At 42.6% G+C, this 23,105-nt stretch overlaps 1 protein-coding gene across 1 annotated transcript; it reads left to right on the top strand.

Moving 5' to 3' along the window:
* Positions 1-28: 28 nt before the first annotated feature.
* exoc5 (exocyst complex component 5) lies at positions 29-10,597 on the top strand. Its single transcript, XM_050061543.1, has 18 exons — positions 29-202; positions 593-687; positions 2,165-2,312; positions 2,443-2,637; positions 4,039-4,103; positions 4,334-4,362; positions 4,474-4,583; positions 4,745-4,789; positions 4,887-5,027; positions 5,111-5,193; positions 5,281-5,490; positions 5,610-5,757; positions 5,851-5,959; positions 7,629-7,749; positions 7,890-7,976; positions 8,092-8,200; positions 8,413-8,628; positions 9,361-10,597. The coding sequence occupies exons 1-18, from the start codon at positions 176-178 to the stop codon at positions 9,547-9,549; spliced, it is 2,127 nt and encodes a 708-aa protein (XP_049917500.1). The 5' UTR covers positions 29-175; the 3' UTR covers positions 9,550-10,597.
* The last annotated feature ends 12,508 nt before the right edge of the window (positions 10,598-23,105 follow it).

The following is a 23,105-nucleotide window of genomic DNA, read 5'->3' as shown; positions in this document are numbered from 1 at the left end:
CGTTATTCCCACCCTTCTCCACCCATACAGGAAGCTGGATTGCTAACCAGCTATCTGTCAACAAAGGGTAAAACTGTACGAAATCGGGAAATCCATGTGGAAGTCGGCGCTGTTGCCGACTCCGAGCTCCTTCCTCTAAACTGCGTTTCCCTCCGCCGCCAGCTGACTCCTGAACATGGCGACAACTGCTCAGCTGTTCGAGGTAAAAATGACTGCTGCACCGGAGAGCTGTGTTAGCTGTCAAGCTAGCTAGGTTGCTAACTATCATTAACGGTAGCTTAACGGTCCTCATTCATCCTCCGTGTGCATAGAGGACATATAATGACCCACGCAGCCGTCGGTAGATAGAAAGATAAGGACTAATATGGTTTATTGGAGTTATTCGGGGGTGACGTTAATGTTACTGACTGTTAATTTGCTGTCAAATTAAGACAAATGCTGTTAAACGTCATAGCAGGGTGTAACGCTGTTTGTGTTGTAGGTTAGCGTCAAGTCTATTCTTCCTCTGGCATTTCGAGTAATAGCTGGTGTTGTGCGGATGTTTATGTGTGAGGTTATTAACAGTACACTCATCACTTCCTCTCCTCTCCAGGAGCCCTTTGATGCAGATGAGTACATCGAAAGGTTGGCATGGAGGACACCTGGAGGAGGCTCCAAAGGAGGAGCTGAAGCATTTGACCCCAAAAGGTACTCACATTTTACCATACGCATCTTCCTGTCCCAGAGCATGAGTCTGTAACTCAGTAGGTTATCATACTCCAGATTTTAACCTTGACTCATTTCCACACAAATATTTACTGTCTCATATTAATTCAAAAACAAAGCACCAATATTGTCCTATCAAGAATATTTTTCCACAATGTAGATTTACTACAGGGTGATTTTGAATCCATTGAATTGTATATTCTTGCATGCATATTTAACTTGATTACTTATATGATAGTGACAAGCACATTTCTCAGAAATGCTTGCTTTTTTTATTGCAAATAATATAGCTTTATAAATAAGCAATGCCGCTTTTTCACTCGTGTCTGCAGACAGTGTAACATAGCTGATCATCTCTAAAATAATGCATTCTCTTGGTATGACTTATTACTTTCCTCCTGACCTATTCCATGATATAATTTATGTCTCATCCTTTCAAATTTTTACTGAAGTTGATTGGATGTTGACATAAAGATATTCTTCCTCTATCAGGTCAAGTCATGCTAATAAACCAGAAAATACCCACATCGCTGCACATTTTCCTTTTCCTGCAGTCATTGTCTGAACTTCTAAAAGCCCAACTTTTAAAAGGGTTAAGTGCAAAAAATGGTTTCAGCTTTACTTAAACATAATTGAATGTGTTTTAAGTTTAAAGTTTTTTTATATAAGTTAAGATTCTTTATTTGCAGATGTCAGTATCAACTTGCTAAATAGTGAAACAGAGTTAGCCCTCCTGCACTTGCCAAAGCTCATCTTAGTCTCTTCTATGCTAATTTAGTGTTTTTGATGGTTGGGTTGGAGAAAAAACAGGAAATATCTACGTTTGAGATATTTTTCATGGCATTTTCACTGCTTGTTGTTGTGTTTACACTTGGGGACCGAGTTATTTCTCGTAAGCAAAAATGCCATAACAGTTTAACTATACTGTGGATCCATCCTGCCTTATCTACTTCCTCCACAAAACTGTTGCCACCACCTCCTCGGAAGCTCTTAGCGACGAGTCAGAGACAACATATCTGTGGAGGCCACCATACTGTGAGTCACCAGCCAGGGAATGAGTGTCTATTGGGAAGGGATGGGAGATGTCTTTAAGCTGTAGCCAGTGCTGAGGGAATTAGTCAAGAGATTATACACTCATCATTTTGGGATGTTTCCTACTCTGTGAAATGTGGTGCTGACTTAGAACATTTGCTCTGCAGTCCTGATGGCACTTAAAATGCAGCTGACGAAGTTGCTAGTTTTCAGAGCTTCTTAAGTCTGGGGACCCAGGAATTAAGCCTCCGGCACTATTCTATAACTAACTATGACTATAACTGTGAGGTCAGTGGGACAGATTTAACCTTGTGGTACTCAATTACTCCTCCAGAGTAAGAGCCTTTTTGTGTGTTTTACCTGTGGTGTATGTTGATTAGACCACTGTGAAGTTCTGGATCTACAGTCTTTCTGTGTTCTGTGATAGGCTGTTGGAAGAATTTGAGAACCACATAGAAGAGCTGAAGCAGTTGGATGAGAAGATCCAGCGACGGGTTGAGAAGCTTGAGCATCAGTGTCACCGCGAGGCCAAGGAGTTCGCCCACAAAGTGCAAGACTTGCAGAGAAGCAACCAGGTGTGTTGTAGGGTCAAGTAGTCAATAACACCCACCTGAATGTCTTAGAACTTTAAGTACTGTTTTAGTTTTCTAATCACAGAACGACTTTATCTTTTCTTCACATTCTTTCTGTTCTTTGTCATTTTAGGTGGCCTTTCAGCATTTCCAGGAGCTCGATGAGCATATCAGCTATGTGGCGACCAAGGTTTGTCACCTTGGTGACCAGCTTGAGGGGGTGAACACACCTCGGCAGAGAGCTGTGGAAGCCCAGCGTCTGATGACCTACTTCAACGAGTTCTTGGATGGAGACCTACGCAGTGACGTCTTCAATAACCCAGACAAGGTGAGAATTCTACATATGCTCCTTCCATTCACTTAAGTGGAGGTGTGTGTGTGTGTGTGACCAGTGACGAGGACCCCCACTGTGACGCTGCTGGAGGTGAGAATGAACAGGATTATGAGGTAAACCATCCATATTAATTTGTCAAGTTTATCCCTTTAGTTGGATCCCTCGGCTAATTTGGATTAATAAACTGTCATTTGCTGTCTGACAATAGCTGGCTGATTGACTAGCATGGATGTCAACATGCTCATGTCAACCCTAATTGCATTTACAGAAGGTTGTCTGGGAGCGAGAATTTGGTTGGTCCTCAGCTTTGTGTCGCATTACAGCAGCAAAGAGCTTGTGGCATTATAGTACGTGTAAGGGCGGTGATAACATGCATGCAGGAAGATGAGATGCACACTTTAACTCAGTTCCTGCCTACACAGGGACCATGTTAATGTTAGACAAGTGACCCCGGAAAGTTTGATTTTGCAGTTTTCTAAGTGACAGTAGAGAGATTGGGATGCTTTAGATTAATTCCTGTTAGCAGCAACATCATTAGTGGATGCAGAGCAGTGAGTCTGGAGGTCAATCCCAGAGACGAGAGCTGGAGATGGAGCTAGTTTTCCGGAGAGGCATGCAGAAATATCTGGCCAGATTCCTTTTCCTGAGCATACCTCCAGACGAGGGGGAAAGAGGAAAGCTGCAAGTGAATAGCTGAAGGGGGATGGCTTTGCTAATCCTTCTGAAAGGGAGGGCTGGGCCGCCAGCGTGGAGACAAGTGCTGCTAAACCCTGACTGCAGGGAGACGGCTACATTACTTACATGGGATTTAGCTAATCTTAGCTGGGGGACAGATACTTAGAAAACCTTCGCCGAGCAGAAAGGCTGGATCCTCCTCACGGGAGCAGAGTAATGATGTTAGCTGAGGCAGGCATCTGCGGGAACAGAGGAGTTGCGGACGGCGGGCCTTTCGTAGGTCTGGGGCTTTTTCAGCCAGTGTGTATGTCAGGAGGGGCGGGGGAGGGGGGGTTCTCGACAGGGCCCCCTTTTTTAAGACAGATATCCCTGGCCGGACAGATTATTGAAGGCGATTTAGACTCCTGTGGGATTACAGCCCATTCAGAAAAGGCATGCCAATATAGAGTTGGATGTGCTGCTAAGTCAGGACTGCTGCTGTTGCTGCTGCCGATGCCCAGGTGAGCGCAGCCTGTCTGTTATCAGCTCCCTGTTCAACACGGGGAGGTGGAGGAGGGCAGCTCTAAAATGATGATCCCCCAAGTGGAGACACCGCCGGCGGCCTGCCAGCTTTCTGTCTGGATGTCCACCTCTCGTGGTCCTGTCGTGCTCTCTCTCTCTCTCTTTTTGCCTCACCTGACTCTCTCTTTCTCAACCTCGCTCCTTCTCTCTCTCCCTCAGATTAAGGAGGCTGCTGATATTATTCAGAAGCTGCATCTCATTGCCCAGGAGCTGCCGTTCGACAGGTGAGTCAGGCATCCTGGAGGCAGCTTTAGACAAGAGCACTGTCAAACAAGGGGAAGGTGGTGTATTAGTGATTTAGATTATTCCTCATAGAGTAAGCCCCACGCAGCACAGATCGAGTATTATGGCATATTAATTCAGTATCGTAATATGTTTCTAGTAATTTAACAAACATAGCGGGATATGATTTGTAATGGTCTCCTTGACGAGTAATTATCTTCTCCTCTGACAGATTTGCAGATGTGAAGGCAAAAATTGCAAGTAAGTTTGTAAAAATACTCATGATGTCCCCATTACAAATACAACAGAAGTTAGCTACAAATAATGACATCATTTTATGTGTCTTTGTGTTTGTTTTGTGCTTCTACCCAGGTAAGTACCATGACTTGGAGCGGCAGTTAATCCAGGAGTTCACAGCTGCCCAGCGCAGGGGTGAGATTGGACGTATGCGGGAGGTGGCAGCAGTTCTGTTACATTTCAAGGTGACCTGGAAGAATCATATTTGATGTCTACATTTGATTTTTAGTTCACATATAATCTAAACATCAGTCTTTAGTCTTTTACATCTCTAAACACTGCTTTGTATCTGCACTTCAGCGATGTAATCTTGCAGAAAAGTAACTTCTGGGTCTTTTTGTTCAAGGGCTATGCACACTGTGTGGACGTCTATATCAAGCAGTGTCAGGAAGTGAGTGTAAAAAGTTTGTCTTATACATAATATTCCACTTTTTTGTTGACCATTAATATCCAAATATTCCTGGTTAACCCTTTGTTTGTCTCTTTAGGGGGCCTACGTGAGGAATGATGTGTTTGAGGACACTGCAGTCCTCTGCCAGAGGGTCAACAAGCAGGTTGGTGAGGTTTTCAGCAGCCCAGAGACTGTTATGGCCAAACTCATCCAGAACATCTTTGAAAACAAATTACAGGTATTTTCATAACTTATTATTTGTACAGGTTTTTTTTAGACGTGTTATTTGTCATGTTACATTTGACACCTTTGTGTCTGCAGGCCCACGTTAGGGAAAAACTGGATGAGACGCGACACTCTGATGTAGAACAGTACCTCAAGAACCTCTATGACCTTTACACCAGGTATTTAACTTGTTCATATATTTTTGATGCACTTTCTGTTTACACAGAAACTTTCTGTTAACACACTTTATTTTCCATGTTCTCCAGGACCACAACATTGGCCACCAAGCTGACAGAGTTCAACCTGGGCTCAGACAAGCACACTTTCCTGTCCAAGCTGATAAAGAGCATCTTCTCCTCATACCTGGAAAGCTACATTGACATGGAGAGGGAATACCTTCGCACTCGAGGTGCCATGATTCTGCAGCGCTACTACGACTCCAAGAATCACCAGAAACGCCCAATTGGCACCGGCAGGTCAGAGTTTGAGCCCACTTCTTTCCCACAACAGGAGGTGTTAGGATTAATTATTTGAATATGTTACAGGATAAGGATAATGTTGTTACAAATTAATTATCATCTGTGTCTCTTTACAGTATCCAAGAACTGAAGGAGCGGATCAGGCAGCGCACTAACCTCCCACTTGGCCCTATGATTGACACCCATGGGGAGACCTTTCTGTCCCCAGAGCTTGTTGTCAACCTGCTGCAGGAGACACGTCATGCCTTTGAGAGATGCCACAGGGTGAGACTACTAAAAAGACGTTTTTTACGCTGAGAAAATCTTGGGAGCTTAAAGAGTTAAATGTGTTCCCTTTCTTTCTGTTTGGGGTGACAGCTTTCAGATCCTTCAGACCTGCCCAAGAATGCCTTCTCAATCTTCCTGCTGCTGGTTGAGCATCTCTGCGTGGAGCACATCGACTATGCCCTAGAAATCGGCCTCTCAGGTACATCTAATACAGTTCATTAGAACCTTAATCTGTACACACTGTCTGTGTTGATGCTTATTTTAGCTCTGTCCCAAATCAGGGACTGGGTTCTTTGAGGGCCGCCAGCCACAAATGTGTGTCCTTTGCTGGACCCATATAGGCTCAGTCTACGTCTCCTTTCTAGATAAGACAGTCCAGCAGTCTGTTGATACCAAAATCCAAGTTAGCACAAGTTAACATGTTTAACATAAACACATGATGGGAAAATGGGAAGCAAAGTACTGGATCAGTGGTAAATATATAGAACTTTTATATATCTGTAAAATTCTGTAGTTATAGTATCTAGACTGCCAGCAAGAAACAGCAGAGACTGGAGCAGATGCTTCATTATGTAGAAGCTGCAGTGCCTTTCTCATTTGTGTACGAACCAATGACTCATGACTACCTGAAGGCAAATATCTAATGTGTCCTCAAAACCCATGCAAAATATAGCTCAGTTCTTGACCGCTTATGGAGGAGCCTCCTCTGCCTGTTGTGATTCATTTGGTCTTTAAAGAGCTGTATGCGACATTCAGAGCACATCTATGATTCAGAGTCTGGGGCGAGATAGTGTGCACATGGTTCTCAACATCACTGTGGCTGAGCTGGCAGCTAACAGTGCTAACTCAATAAACAGCACTAACAATGGCAACAGTGCTGACTTAGCTAGCAGTGTTAACCAGGGGAAGGCTGAAGAGGATGGGCGCAATGCTTCTGTGACCACACCATCCCAATATTGGCACTAACCAACGTATGAGCACAGGGCAGAGCAGCTATTAGCTAGCCAGTGGGATACATGCATGTGTGGCTTGATAGTCTACCACAACAATAAACAGAGAAGCTCAGATAACAACACACACATGGGGTAGAATGACTTCACTCTGTGGTCAGATGCCATTACTCCACTATAACTTTATATAGCAAATAGTGGTTTGCTGCCATATTAATAATCTGAATGTTGCATATGGCTCCTTTTTAAAATGTGAACTTTAAGATGCATCATGGGGTTTTAAACGTGTGATGTCACTGCAGTTGTTTTGCTTCTAACACCAAAAGGGAAACAAATCACATGGGGGCCATTCAACCATGGATACTTAACAAAATGATACACTGTTGGTGAAGTTACATGCACATACTACTGTTCATAGCCTTTTACTTTGTCAAGGACCAGATGATGCTTGTTACTATGGATACCATTCAGTGACACAACCAACAAATTGTGTTGCAGTTAACAAAAAAAGAGAAATATCTAAGTTACCTTGATGCACGGCAGGTTGTGCCTCTGTGGCATTTCTTTTCACTCCATATGAGGCTGAATACAGGAGGTAGCTTATCGTTTTCAGGCAGCTACAGTGGAACTAAACATGTTTATTCATCTCCCAGTGTGCAATTCATAATGTATATTCTCCATCAAAGAAATGCAACACTGATGTCCGCATAGTTTGATTGCTTTCTCTTCACTGTCTGATGCTGAAGCAGAACATTGCTGTGAATGTGGGGGTTTTTTTTATGTTGTATTTCTGTGGTTTCAACCCGTAGCGAGCAGGCAACAGTGGTTTTCCGTCTTATGTGAATCATATTGATTTATCCTTTCACCAACCTTTTGGTTTATTATCTGGACTTCTTTCTCTCTTTCTTTGATCTACAGCAATTCCCTCATCTGATGCCAAGAATGCCAACCTGTACTTCCTGGATGTGGTTCAACAAGCGAACTCTATCTTCCACTTGTTTGACAAGCAGTTTAATGACCAGCTCATGCCTCTAATAAGGTCAGTCATGGGTCAGAGGTTCAAATTATTTATAAATTCCACAGTATTTGGTTATTCTATTGCCACTGCCTCTCATTAACACATACTTCTTAGAAGAAGGGAGACTTGTAATTTTACCATTTTAAAATCGTTGTCTGCAGCTCATCTCCAAAGCTGGCAGAGTGCCTGCACAAGAAGAAAGAGGTGATTGAACAGATGGAAGTGAAACTGGACACAGGAATCGACAGGTCAGTGTGTTTATAAACCGCTCTGACGTGATGTGTTTCACATGTGCAAACAAAAAAACCTTCATATAGAACAAAGAATAGACGTTTTCAAATGTGTTTTTTCTGCTCCACACAGAACAATTAACTGCATGGTGGGGCAAATGAAGCACATCTTGGCAACAGAGCAGAAGAAGACTGATTTCAGGCCTGAGGACGAGAACAACGTCATGATCCAGTACACTACAGTAAGAGATACCTCAGAAGACCTCAGCTTCCACCACTGAACCCACATGCAAAACTAAACAAATCAGCAAATACAACTTGCAAATCACTCACATCTCCCTGTCTCGTTGTTGTTCTTCGAATAAACTGAGCGCTTTTGAATTGCCTTTGGTTTTTGTCAGTTGTTTTGTCAGCATGTCTCCCATGTGTCCCTGTGTGTCTCCCCGCCCGGCAGGCCTGCTCCAAGGTGTGCGCCTACGTCAGTCGGCAGGTGGAGCACGTGCGGAAGTCCATGGATGGGAAGAATGTGGACACAGTGCTGACGGAGTTGGGCGTTCGTTTCCACCGGCTCATCCACGAGCACCTACAGCAGTACAGCTACAGCTCAATGGGAGGCATGCTGGCCATCTGCGACGTGGCTGAATACCGACGATGCGCCAAGGATTTCAGGGTGAGCAAGGGGGCATAGGTCCAGGATGCACTGGTCACAGGGCAAAACACGACTCCACCGATAAAGACCCTCGTTGTGTTTGTTATTACATGAAGCGGTTAGGTTAATTCAGGTCAACGCCTTAATTGTTTGGTAATTCGACACATTCAGTGCACACAAAAAGGGCTGCAACTAAGAATTATTTTCTTTATCTCCATCAATTCCCAGAGCTTAAAGGGTCAGTTTTCAATAGCTTATTTTGTGACAACTGTTTACTGTGACAGCTGTTGAAATGTAATTATTTTGTATTTATTTATTTATCCTTTATTTAGCCATTGAAATACAAGATCTCTTTTTCCAGAGAATCATACAGAAAAGCTGCAAGTTCTCATGTAGGAGACACTGGAACCTTTTAATGTTTGACATTTTTATTTGATAAATTATTTAAAATGATTAATGACTTAAAAAATATTCTCGTAGATAAATTATCTGTCAATTCTGTATGATTAATTGTCCAATCATATCGGCACTACATACAAGTAAATGCAGGAATGGAGGAGATGGGGCATGTTTTTCAAGCACTGTTTGAGATGTGGGAGATTAGATATGACAGGTTGCATTTAAAATTACTGGTTTATGTCATGTTTTGCACTTTCACCTACAATGAAACCTGTGATTTATAATTTAGAGCATTTGTCATGACAGTGTATAGTTTACAAAGTGTAATAGTTCATGTGCTTGTCTGTTCTCCAGGTCCCTCTGGTGCTGCAGCTCTTCGACACACTCCACGCCCTCTGTAACCTCCTGGTCGTCGCCCCCGACAACCTGAAGCAGGTCTGTTCAGGTGAGCAGCTCACCAACCTGGACCGAAACCTCCTGCACGCCTTCGTCCAGCTCAGAGTGGACTACCGTTCGGCCAGACTGGGCCGACACTTCAGTTAATGACTGATCCAACACCTCGCTGCCCTCCGTCCAGTAACCCATGCTTCGATGAGACGATGCACCTTGGAGATACCCACCCCTGCTTCAGAGAACGCATCGGCCTGGTCCCAGCACAGAGACTGAACTGGGATTGCTTTGTAAATCCCGGAGACTGAGGCCACTGCTCCTTGAATGTGGGAAATGTGCATTTTATTTTTTTCATTGTTTATTTCTCCAAGCTGAAGAAATTTAAATGTCTATTGACTTAAGATTTGTTTTTAAATACTAATCAGCAACACCAATCCACATGGCTAAGATCTCTGACATATTATAAGTAAATGGACAGCGTTGATTTCTGTGCTTAAGTAAAAAGAAATGTTTTTTTGATTGTGCCAAATATATTAATTCTGTGGCTGCAGTTGCTCACAGGAATAGACCCTAAAGCTGCTGTTAGGGGAGACTGTTCACAATCTGTGCATCAGGCCTGCAGTAGCACTATGTATTGGGAACAGCTACCATTTGTAATGAAGTGTAGGAGGCCTGGCAGAGACAGCCCCACCATGCATGAGATATAGAGCTCTGTCTGGATAAGAGGGACACATGACCACCTCTCTAACCTCTGACCTCTGACCACAAAGTAGAGGTCAAGAGGCCATCACAGAGAAGTGTGATCTGAACTGTTAACAGGTCTGAGAACCTCTGGAGGTCTGGGTGGTCCCTTCATAGGCTACAATGACCGGTGTGATGGGTCAGTGAGTATGTGTCACTGTAATTGCACAGATCAACACTTGCTCATCCAGCAGTGCACACAGTCCAAAGACATTGTTGGCTGGATCTGCAGTGTTTCTGGGTCAGGGGACATTGAAATGTTGACCTCTGCTGATGGAAACAAACTAGAGGGGACTTCATCACACATGGCTTATTTGGTCTCAGTCTCTGTCTTCTGCACTAAAATAAAGACGGCAGATCATGTCCCTGATGCCTGAAGCTATCCCCTACGCAAAGCTGCTCCCACTGTACTGCTGTTTACCTTAATTAGTGACTCATTAAAAAAAAATGTTGCATTTTATTATTGTCCCTCTTCTCAACATCCTTAATAAACGGGGGAGCTGCGAATAGAAAGTTTGGCCCGTTCTCTCCTCGAATGTCACTTTCAAAGTGAGATGAAACAGTCTTCCTTTCTATAGAAGTCATCAAGTATTCATGGGAATTCTTGCCACCAGAGTAAAGTTCTTTCTTAGACTTCAGGAAGTGAGCGGAGCCAGAGGGGATTAGATATCTACGAGTTGATGAATTGTGTGCAGTAGTCATGGACTGGGGGAGAGCCGGGGAGATAGAGACGCCTGAGAGCTCAGTTCCAGCTCCGGCTGGTTAGTGTTGTGTAGAAGGTACACACAGTGCTGTGCAAGTTCAAACAACATAATTAATTAGGCTAATATTAATATTATCAATGCCACATAAATTCAATTCTCTCAGCCCTAATCACAACTGGATAGCTTGTAAAAATTATTTTGTTAGGCCCTGATGCAAACAGTGGGTCTTTTCCAAACATTTGAAAACTATTTGTTTTTGCGGCGATTAATGTGCGCGGCGCAGGAAGGGGTTGGGGGAGCGGAGCCGGGCCAGGGACGATAACTGGTGTGGAGACGAAGGCAGAGGCGCAGCCTGGCCCCAGGGACTCCCAGCACAGGCACATGGAAGAGGGGGAGGGATGTGTTTTTTGGGGTGGGTGTTTGAGCAGGTGGAGGGGATTAGCAATACTGTCAACACTGGAGAGCTGGATAAGACTGTCCTCTCTTACTCGTCGGTTTGAGCAGCTCTTGCATACACATTCAGACACATAAAGACGCCAACACGTACAAACACAGGGGCGTCAGGACAGGAGAGGGAAACTTATCTGTGGTTGAACTGACCACGGACAAGTTGTTCATGTTCCATGTTTTTATTCTACATCTTGTCGAGGGGTTTTCCTGTTGCAGGAGTTTTAAATGCCCACATCCTTCTATAAAGCCAGTAACACTCAATGAGCAACATTAAAATGTTTTCCATTGTCATTTAGATGCTTGGAAACCATCCTAAAAATTCACAGTATTAGGCTCTAAATTAATACCTGTACTCTGAGTCCCATCCAGGAATCCACCTGTTTTTTTAATGCAGTGTTGGTTTAAAGGTTACCCCAGTAAATTTAGTTTTCAAGCAAAGTTTTCAACATGTTAAGGTACACTGAGGCCACAACCCAAATATTTTGAAAATCTAGTATGATGAGTCTGATGTTTAGATTTGAACAGGAACATCTCATGTGCATCTTGAGTCTGTAAAAACACGCATCCATGTTGACGTTAAGATTCAAATTTCATAATTCTGCAACTAAATCCTTTTTCCCACTGACCACAGATACCCTCATTTGTTTCCCCCTTTTCATGCATCTCCCTCCCTTTGTCTCCCCTGCCAAATCATCAACCATACTTTCCCCTGTCTTTCCACTCTTTCTGCACACCCGGCTAGTCCTCCAACATCCCATAAATCCTCGCTTTCGGCGCATTGCTGCTACCCCAACTAGGCCGGCCCTCCCTCTGCCTCCTGGAGCACTGACAATAAAGCATTACAGCAGTCAATCCATGTCAACAACAGCTTTGCTTAATTCCTGCTAAACACGTTTAAACTAAATCTTCACCTAATGATGCATAATGATTTGCTCTTTAGTGTGCTGGCGGGCTCGTATCAATTTCGGCGGTTTATTTTGCCCGCCATCGGAAAGATGACTCAGGTGGTCTAGCTGTAGCAGACAGACAGGGACGGTATTAAGGATCCCCCTGTTAAAATTAGTCAGGTAATTGTGACGAGGCACACTGCAGAGCGCTGTACAAAGCACGCCTGGGTTTCACATGCAGGTAAATGCTCTATTTTCAAACATAAAGTTCTGCATTTCTAAATCATGCAACAGATGTGATCAGTGTCAACTCTTTGATTATTTAACTGCACAGAACATCAGAGTATAAATCATGAAAATAATATTGTGCAGGTGAGAATGGTGTATAAACTGGGCATCCAAAGAAAACACTTTGTCCTTTTCAAATCTATTCTTTAGGATTTCCCTGCAAGAGACTTTCATGATGTGGGCACACAGCCAGGCCCTCTGATGTGATGCAGATGTTGCCCTGGCCTTGACCTCCTGCCCATACGATGCCGGGGCCAAAATGGCACAGGTGCCGCGCCACCTTCAGTCTTGGGCAGCCGGGAGCTGCACTGTGCAGGATGTGAACGGTGCCAACTCTCCTCCTTTGCTCACTTTTCTCATTATCAAGGTCTAGTCTAATGGGGGCTTAATGAAACTCTCCCTTGATTCCTGCAATCATAACACAACCGTCCTTTTGATGATGCTGAACTAGTGTCCCTTTTTTTTTTCCACCCTCCCCCCACGCTTTCTCTCCTATAAGAACACTATTAATTCTCTGCCATAGTGGAGTGTTTTCCAGTGCTATTTCCTGGCCCGGTGCCTGTGCCTTGCTCTCTCTTGGCTGGGTTTGTCTGGTTGACTGCTCCACAGGAACAGACTGGCACTCTAGCTGAGGGCTCCAGGGTCTGCACACACAATCCACTAAACATGTCTCTGTGTGAGGAGCTGCACTGCTTCCGAAATATGAAGTAGGAGTCCCGATTTGCCACATATTAAGCCTATTTAATAAGCTGCAATTATAATTACTCGTGCACTACTCTTTATTATTTTTAACCTGTATGGCTATCATTTTAGTAGCAGTTGTAGAAGCAGCAGCAGCAGCGTTATATGTTACAATTAAAAGTGCAAAAATGCACATTGTTATTTTAATATAATATACATGCATGCATGCTTAACATCACACAACACACACCCACTGGCTGTCAAATTGGCAGATGTACAAATACACGTATAAATGCATACTGTACACGCCACATATTAAAATCACACAGTGACAGTATAAAGAACAAATTGATTCTGATGGTTAAGGGACTTCAGTGCTAAACGCATTCACTCACAGGGCAAACAAACATCTGTTTGTTTGTAAGGCCTATGGCCCTCCTAACCCACTGATGTTGAACCAAGCCTGCACACATGCCAGAGAAACAAATGAGGTCTCTCTCTCCTCCACTGAAGATGAAACACTGCATCACCAAAGCATGTGCATTTGTCTAATCAAGCTTTTGCCTGCGGCTACATTGAATGTAAATGAATAGGCTTGTGTGTGCCAGCCTCTATTTCTGTTCAGACTGGCTGGTGTTTGATGATGAAATGGTGCAGCGAACATCAGACAGAAGGGGGCACTAGTGCTCCAGTGTTGCTCTCCTCCCCTGTGGAGCCCTCTCTTCCTCAGAGCTCCTCACAATGGGGATCTGCCTGAGGGGGGAAATGTTGCTTTTTTAGGTCTGTGAGCCCATATCCCTTAATCCCCAGCCATGATTGACAATCATGATTTAGGGTATATGGTGTCCCATTCTAATCCACGAGCAATGATTTCATTTGCATACCTTCCGTACGTGGCCTCATTTTGGAGGAAACGGCTGCCTTTGTAAGTGATACAGAAAGAGAGAGGGAGAAGCTGAACAGAGTGAGTGCAAGATAGAGAATAAGGAGGAGAAAGAGAATGGATGGGGGAATGTTTGTGTGTGTTTTTTTCTTCTTCTTCTTTTTGCCAGAAGGAAGATGATAGCAGTCTCCATGCCCAACCAAACATCCTTGTATATATGCCTTTCCTCTGCAGCACTTTCCCCCTGTCACACAGCCTCACACACACAATGCACGTGCATATTCAAACTCTCGAGCCCAAGTATATTCAGAAATGTAAAGACGTATGGAGGCGCGGGGAAACGGAGGAACACACAGAGATGCTCCCTCACACGATGCAAAACTAAATTGCTATTTGCTCATTTTATAACCAAGTCAGGCTTAATTATAATCATGGGAGTTTGGGAGTTACCGTATAATCTCTAGAAGGTATTAAGAATTACCCAGAGCACACCACAGTGAAAAAGAAACAAATACAAATACGTACAATTATTTCCCAGTCATAACACCCAGGGGAGTCTGAATCAAATAATGCTCAGTGTTTGGTATGCCCACAGAGACCATTCATCCTCGCTTTTATCTACTGAGGAAGTGGAACACAAGTGCAACACTGGATAAAAGGTCAAAGGGGTCACATTTCAGTGTAAGGTAAGGGTACAAATTAAAGTTATGAGATGTAGAAGGTAAGATAAATTAATTGTATGCCTGGATATAATCTGATACTGAATATGCAAATATATTTAGATTTATTTAGATAAATTACGTTGCTCATAATTTACTAAGTGCAGTCTGTCTTTTAGACTCGATATAATGTATAGAGTAGTACATTTCAGTCATTTTAGATAATGAGTAAATATATATAAATTCAGAATTACACCGCTTTTATATGTAGTTTGACAGTCCAATACTGAAAAATGAACCTGGAATTACACTATTACTTGCAATTTTATCTTATATTGTTCTGTTATTACCACAAAAATATTAAATTATTTAAGAAATAAATAAATAAAAATTATCATGAATTATTTTTAGGACAAATTATATGACTAAGAATTAAAATTGTATCATTCCAGATTGCGTTATCTTGATTTAAGGTGTGAGGTAATCCTATAATTACTAAAGACAAATAGAAATATATAATAATTGTGTCATTTTATTTTTATTTTATCCCCCAAACGAGAATGCAAGTGAGTCAGACATTATAAACACATACAATGCAACCATTTTTATATTTTACATCAATGGAAAAAGAAGCCTGATGCCTAAGATATCTACAGTATTTCCATTTGACGAAATGATAATGCCATAAAAACATGAAGTGAGTTGGAGCATTTCATTCAGAGTGTGATTTATAAAAGAAATATAGTATGCAGTGATATATATTCTAATGAATAATTGGAACAGCTGATATTTATGTATATGAAACTATCACACAGTGAGGCGTAAGATGATTTTAACAAAGCTACTTAAGGGGAAACAAAAGCAGCAAACTGTGTGTTAAGAGGTTAAACCTTCTTATGATTTCACTAAAGATTACATTAAACGCACAGCCTCCTGCTTTGCACCCATTTACACGCACACATCAACCCACACTTTAAATATTCTAATGACAATGATACCATTTTCAAAACAAATGTCAAATATCCCTCATCTATATTTATCTGATTTTGAGTCCCCGAGGCGGCGCTGCCAAGGTTATGCTTACAACTGAAGAAAGAGATAGTGAGCGAGCCTCTTCCCCCTAAGTAATCACCACCACCACCACCGCCACCACCGCCACTGCATACTGTACCATCTACCCATCCATCCCTTTCCTTCCTCTCTGACTGACTGAGCCTGGCCAGGTCTCTGTGACAGAGGACTCCCCTTTGGAACAATAACAGTCTGATAATCTCCTCTTATCTCCAGTGTGTTTAGTGCCTGGTTAACAGGCTGTCTACTTGATGGGTGTCTCTCCACGCCTCCGCCATAGGGGAATGATCATGTCATCACGAACCTGAGGAAAAAGAGCAGTGCTCTAGTGAATGATAAAGCAGGGAGGAACTGAGGGAAAGTCAAGCAGGGAAAATGAATATAGCATATGTTTTAGAATGTAAAGGAAATAATGTGCATGATTAATTTGTGAAAATAAATATGTGTGGCACTTCTAAAATACTTTTCACTCTTAAAAAATGAAATCTAGCATGACAGTGAGAGCAGGTGTGGACAGAGTTGTGTGCATCTACCTGTCCTAAGTTTCGTACCCCTCTAGCCTCACCCAGCCCCTCATCCAGGGTGTCAGTGTGGGAGGTGGCGTGGAATTAGGCCGCCTGAGGGTGTGAGCACTTGAGCATCGCACCCATCATCCCACCTCCATGGGCCATCCCACCCTCGTAGCACTGTTTACCAGGCCTGGCCTAATTGATTCCCTCTCTTTATCTTTTTACCTCCTTAATTTTGTTATTAAGTGTGCGGGAGAGGCGCGAAAGCTCCTCTTTTTCCCATTTTGAGAAATTATACTCTTGTACTTGATCCAGCTAACAGGATTTTCTTAAATTACTTTATAAAAGACCATCTTTTAACTTTCTTCTTTCTCTCTCTATCCATTCATTAGCAGGTCTGCCTCAAGGCCTGCTCACATCAATTTCTTGGGTTAAAGTTACAAACTTAGGCAGCTCAGCTCGACGCTCACGGTGGTTTGCGGACGAGAGGGGGTGGCTGGGGGTGGAATGGGGACGAATTATTAATTTCTGAAGTATTAGAAAAATAAAGAGATTGAATTAAGAGTATTGGTCCTCTGTTATCCAGCATGGCTAGCCTCAGGGACTTACTGTGGTGGAGGACATTATGCAAATGCCTCCTCTCTCTCTCTCTCTCTCTCTCCCTTTCTGTCTCTCATGCTATCATCCATTCTCTCTACCTCCCTCCCTTTTTCCCCCCTTTCTCTCTCTCTTTCTCTCTCTAGCAGTCAATCTCTGCTCTCTTATAATCTTTCTCTCTCTGTCTCTTTAATCTTCATCACTCAGCAGAGACAGAGACAGTGTGGAGAGAGTGTCTCCTGTCAAGGCAGCTCCTCTTTGGCTCACTGTTCTCTCCTCCTGTCTCATTCATGAAGGGTTGGTTCCCAAAACCTCTAAAAGCAAATTAAAGGTCAGGGAGAGGGGGCCAATACACCCACAGCTCATAATAAAAATCAAGGTTTTAAAGATGCTGCAAATGACATAGAAAGCTTTGCATTCTTTATCACTTCATCAGTGGTGAGATGTATGTATAGAGTTATCTGTGGTTTGGATCCATTGGCTTTATCAGGTGTTGGAGTCCTGGGCTGAAGCACTTGAGGCAAAATAATCTTTATTTTTCCTTGCAGCTTTAAATGTTAAATCATATGATATCTTATCAAAGGGGACACTGATTTTACACATCAAAGTCTTTGCTAGTGTTGAAGAGTACTATGTGAAAAAGTTATGTAAATATCTGATGAATTTAATCAAGCAATGTCACGTAAGTCAGTGTTGGTCGAAGCTTAAGTCCACGAGTTTGCAAATGAAAAACAAAGGACTGTGAGGTTACAACTAAGTGTTCTTAACAGACTTCTGTAGCATCATCTCATCTCTGCTTGAGGCTAGTAGCTCAAGGCTTCATAAGCCTGCTCTAGCATAACAAGAGACTGTATAAAACTAATGGAAGAAGCCACTGTGATGTCACCAGTCTGTTAGTGGACTCCCATTTTTGGCATTTTTTGCCATTTACATCTTGGACTTTTTGGAGACCGGATGTGTTTTTGTGATCTGAGGTGACCAAATCTGCAAGAGAGGGTGGAGCTTTGGGGGAGTGAGGGGTAGATCTGAGTCAAAGACTTTGGGGACACCTCGCAGACAGCTGTGCACTCAAAGCGACCACACCTTTAATCATGCACAACTTCAAGCCTTAATTAAGGTGAGTTATATAAAAATTCACCCCCATACAGTTGTCATCAGTGTTAAAATTAGCAATAGAGACCGAAACAGTTTTTTGTACCAGGCTGTGAACATGTCTACTGTAAAGTTGGGCATTTTAACATTGGGTCTGTGGGGATTTACTCTGTTCTGGAGCCAGCCTCAAGTGGCCATTTGATGAACTGCAGTTGGCACTTCCACATTGGCATCATATTTCAGCCCTGGAGGCTGCCACTTGAGCATAGCACACCCAAATCTTTGACTAAACTGTTTGTGGCCGAGTTGCATTGTGGGTAATGTAGGTCTTTTTTTTGTTTTAAACTGTCCATCATGAGTCTGACTGTGTTATCAGTAGAGTTCTCTTTTAATGGTGAAGGAAGGGTGGGAGTGGGAGGTGGTTAGGTGGGGTTTAGAATGAAGGACGTGTTTGTTTTACACATGATGACACAGAAACCAAGTTGGAAGAACCTTAATATTCATGTATTCTTATTATTTGTTATATATCAATGGTCTGTTGTATCATGAATAAATGAATTTAAAATCTAAAGTTTTCAAAATGCAATCAAAATGGTGGCTTAAACAAAAACAAAGCTATGAACACACGTACTCTCTTAGGGCCTGCGACTACAGGGCTTTTTGGATATGTTTGTCACAAATATTAATAAGAGCAAATAACTTTGAGAAGTAAAATATTGAATTAGTTTTTACTATTAAAATATCTCAGGGTTTTAGAAAGACAAGCAATTTATTTTTACATGCTTTAACATCAGGAGATATTAAAAATCTGACTCTTTGAGTGAATATTTTACCAGCCAAATCATATTTTTTACAGGATATTCAATCTTTCAACCTTCGTTTCATTATAAAACATTTGTTGTTTCAAGTATTTGACTCTTTTTTGAAGGAAATAACGTGCATCCATAGATATTTGATATAAGATGTGACTTCACAGTTTATTGCAGTTTCCCCTGAGCACTCGCTATTTTGCCGGAAACACTCGCTGGCTTCTTGCGTCTTCACAGAATATTTTTGTTCGTACACCCCCTGGTGTTTCGGAGAATATTGCAGCTAACAATGTGTTGCGCATAAATGCCTTCGTGCACGCTAGTAGCTTGCACACAATCTGTAGAGGCCTGTATTACGGTGTCTCATGTCAGTTTGCTTAACCAGGAACAGGGGCTGCAAATATTCCTCCACCAGCTATTCAACTGTCCTTCTTGACTAAACTAACAAATAATATCAATAACTGCTGACACAATTGTCCTGTAATAGCATAGTAGAAAAATAAGTTAAGATTCCTTTAAATGCTCCCATTTTTCTCAAGTACAAAAACCTATAGATAGAATCAAATCTTCACATCTCTCTGTTGATCTTAGGCTTCTCCTCAATGTTGATCTTTAATCCAATACAATACCACAAAGTACTGAATATTTTCTCATTTGCAACAGGCAAGTAAATGCACTAATGCACTCATCATCCATGAGCCATAAAAATCCAGATAGCCTAAGCTGACATGCAAAACTTTGGTCAATATTGATGTTTACTCAGGAATGCTGATGAGGCCCAAGTCCAGTTAATTAAACCTTAATGGCAGAGATAGAAGACGAAGGAGAAGAAGAAGGGGCAGCGTGGATGATAAGAGGAGGATGGCCAAAGGGGAGGCAGGGAGGAGGAAGAGGAGGAGGGCAGCAAGGCATGGTGTCAGTAACAAGGCCGGTAATCTTACAGCAGGAGGGGGAGAGGTTCCCAGCAGCACCGGTGGCATCCTGCTCCAGCGGCGTACGCGGCACTAGAGGCAGAACAGACAGGTTTGATGTTAGCAAATATTGGCTTTGTGCAGGACGTGGGTGTACTCTCTTTGACACGCTCATTGCATATTCAGAGACAGATGTTTCCGAGGACGAGGAGGAGGAGGGCGGGAGGCTGAATGAAAGGCCTGAGATGGCAGAGTTGCTCTCGGAGGAGCAAGTAATTGGCCCCTCGACGGTAGCAGCGACAGAGAGAGGCACTTACACACACACACACACACACGTACACACACATACCGCTTTTCCCTCGCTCATCTCCTCTGCCTCTCTTCCCAGATCTGATAAAGGTAAACGTGTAGCAAATTTGTCATTTGATGAGGGAGGATTTCCACAAACAGAGCTGACATGATGAGCCTGTGATCTGCCTGTATGAGAGTCAGCAGGGGCCCAGGCAGGCAGAGATCTCAATCCTCCCTCTTCCTCATCCCCCCCTCTCGCTCTGTGCCTCTCTCTTCCTCACATACTGTCACACACACACACACACACACACACTTGGCTGTGTTCACATGGAGCCTCAGTCTCAGTAATTGCTGCCTGCCATCCATATCTTTCCCCTTCTCTGTCTCTGAGTCCCTCGCTCTGCTGCCGTCTATCTCTCCTCCTCAGAGACATCCTCCTCTCCTCTTTCCCCGTTTCCTCTTTTCTCCATCAAATAAAGGGCCCGGCCCTCGCCTCAGCATCACACTCAATTTCTGACTCTTTCACTTATCTCTGGGCTCCATGCCTGCAGACTGCTCAATTATCCACACTCACCTAGCTTCCTCCTCTTCTTCTTCTTCTTCTTCACACCCATGCAAAAAAAACCTCCCTCAAATATTTCCAATGCCATATTGACAAGTTAAAGGGGTTAATGGTCAAGAGCTCAGTTGGAGACACGAGGCGAGTGTTAAAGTTGCAACATATTCAGGTGATAACAGCCCCAGTGGAATAATACAGGGATTTATGAGAGGGTTTTTGAGGGACTCATATCAGATGGATTCAGAAGGACTGACTTTAATGAAGTTTAGTGACGATGGCCTATCCAGGCTCCTCAGCCAGACATTGACCTCCATTACCACAATCATTCTCACTACAGTAACCCCTCCGTAGAGATTATGAACACACTCTTTCAAAGTGATCACGAGACCTTCCTCTGACCATAAAAACACATCTTCCCCATCCCACCACACCTAATTGCTCTGCACTTCTGCAATCCTCTTCTCGGACGTACACCCCCTCCTTCTATCCCTCTCTGATTCTTTCTCTCTCTCTCTCTCTCTCTTCTTTTTTGGAGTCTTTTTCTCTCCATCTGATCTGAGAAGGAGTCACTGGGTTTGAGCCTTTCCACTCAGAGGTAATGGTCCTGCCTCTGCCTAGTCCCATGACTCTAATCCTGGGACTCGGGACCCAAGCTACTGCTCGACTCCATGCTGCCTGCTCAATGCCCCTCTGTCTCTCTGAATGGCCTCAGCTAACGTTAACCCTTTGGCACGATTGCAAATGAATTGTTTAGCATCACCAAAGTGGACAAGGCTAGACAAGGTAGTTAAAGGACTGTTAAGGTTTATTACATTATTTAGGTCAAGTTTTCATAGTGTTTTTAAGGGGAGTACACTTTTTTTGCTGAAAAGTTAAACGAGGAGATCAGTACCATTTTCATATCTGGTATTTCTAAAGACGAAGCTAGAGCAGCAGCCAGTTGGCTTAGCTTAGCATAAAGACTGAAAACAGGGCGAAATAGCTTGCCTGGCTCCGTACAAGGGTGACAGTATCCACTTCACAGCACCTTCAAAGCTGACCAACTAACACATTATATCACGTTATTACACAGCTTACTCAACACTGATTGGTCAATTATAGCACTCTACGGTCTGTTTCACTGTGACATCACACTGACAACAACAACCACTTCCAGGTAGACAACTGGCGATTGATTTAGATTGTGGAGATATGTGAAATCGGCAAACTTATTGTCATTTACAGCCTTATCTGTAACATTTAAAAGTATATAGTTAAACACTGTGGTCCAACCTGTCTGACATTATTGCTGTGCTTATTTTATGTACTGTATTTTATGCTTTGCTCACATCTTTGATAAACCAAATCTATTGGCAGGAAAACTGAGCATGTACTGCTGTGGATGCGGCCGCAGGAAAACATATTTTAGCCACCTAAAAAAAACAATATTGATGGAAATGTATGCTGTATTTGAATATTCTCCCTTTACCTTACACATAAACCAGTCGCGGGTGTTGTAGACCAGCAACTCCAGTGTTCTGCTCACTAAAAGTATTGTTTTTGTCAGTGGAGTCTGGTAGCTTTGATATAACAGCTTCAATTCCATCATAAAAGGCTGTCTGATGACAAGGTAAAGCAGTGACAATATTCCAAATATAGCGTACACTTAAGCTAATATCAACTTTTTAGGTGGGCCTTTATCAAGGTGGCTAAAAACTACTCAGCTGAGGCAGCGCTTGCTCAGTGCCATTTTATTTTATGTACCTGATGTGAGTGTTTTCTAACCGGAAGTTACTGTAAATAAACACAGGGATTTTGTCTACAGCAAACTGCGACTATGAATAACAGATTATGGATGCAGCTGTAATCATAGACACTGGAGGAAATGCGAAAATCATTTTTAAATCAATATTTTGTGTTTGATTACTGATTTATTCAGTTTGTAGCTGTTTCTGTGCTGCTGAATAGGAATCTTGTGAAAACCGTTTTTTAACTGAGTCAGGACAGTTTTAACTGTAACATGCCTAATGTTACTTTTGATCCCTTTCCTGTATACATAAAACAAATTGATTAATTAATAAGTGGGTCAGTGCACAGCAAGCTGGATATTCTTGGAAAAATAAACCCTTTCAGGATCCTGCATTATCCTGTCAGAGTTTATTTTGCAATAATGACATGTTCACTGTACATCATACCTAACATCTGTAATCGGGAGCAACAACAGGCAGACAATCAAACATTAGGTAAAACTGCACAAGAGACAAAAAGAATACTAATTGTAGATAAACAAAGTGCAAGCATATATGAAGAATTACACATTTTATTGTGTAAGGGATAATTACTATTATTTCAAGTGCATTTATATTATGTGCAACCTCCAAATAAAGTGGTGTAGGTAAGAGATGCATCCAACCAATCCAGGTTTTTCCCTCCAGTAAAGATTTCAAAACTACAACTCGTGGTATCTGCTGATACCAATGAACAATCTGATACTACTGCCCTATTTTTTTTCCAACATTTTAAATTTATGCACCTCACTGTGTGGACTTCATTATAATCATTTTTATGCAAGGTAATGTGAGGCTAGGGATTGCTGTG

This window comes from Epinephelus moara, chromosome 14, assembly GCF_006386435.1.
Source record: "Epinephelus moara isolate mb chromosome 14, YSFRI_EMoa_1.0, whole genome shotgun sequence".
Classification (NCBI taxonomy): domain Eukaryota; kingdom Metazoa; phylum Chordata; class Actinopteri; order Perciformes; family Serranidae; genus Epinephelus; species Epinephelus moara.
The sequence above is the reverse complement of the archived record's forward strand: the minus strand, read 5'-3'. Positions and strand labels throughout refer to the sequence as shown.

Excerpts from the sequence above, each read along its gene's own strand:
- exoc5 (XM_050061543.1), top strand. The coding sequence starts at position 176 with ATGGCGACAACTGCTCAGCTGTTCGAG. Across the intron at positions 4,790-4,886 it reads ATATCAAGCAGTGTCAGGAA|GGGGCCTACGTGAGGAATGA; the intron begins GTGAGTGTAAAA and ends TTGTCTCTTTAG. Across the intron at positions 5,194-5,280 it reads CTCTATGACCTTTACACCAG|GACCACAACATTGGCCACCA; the intron begins GTATTTAACTTG and ends CATGTTCTCCAG.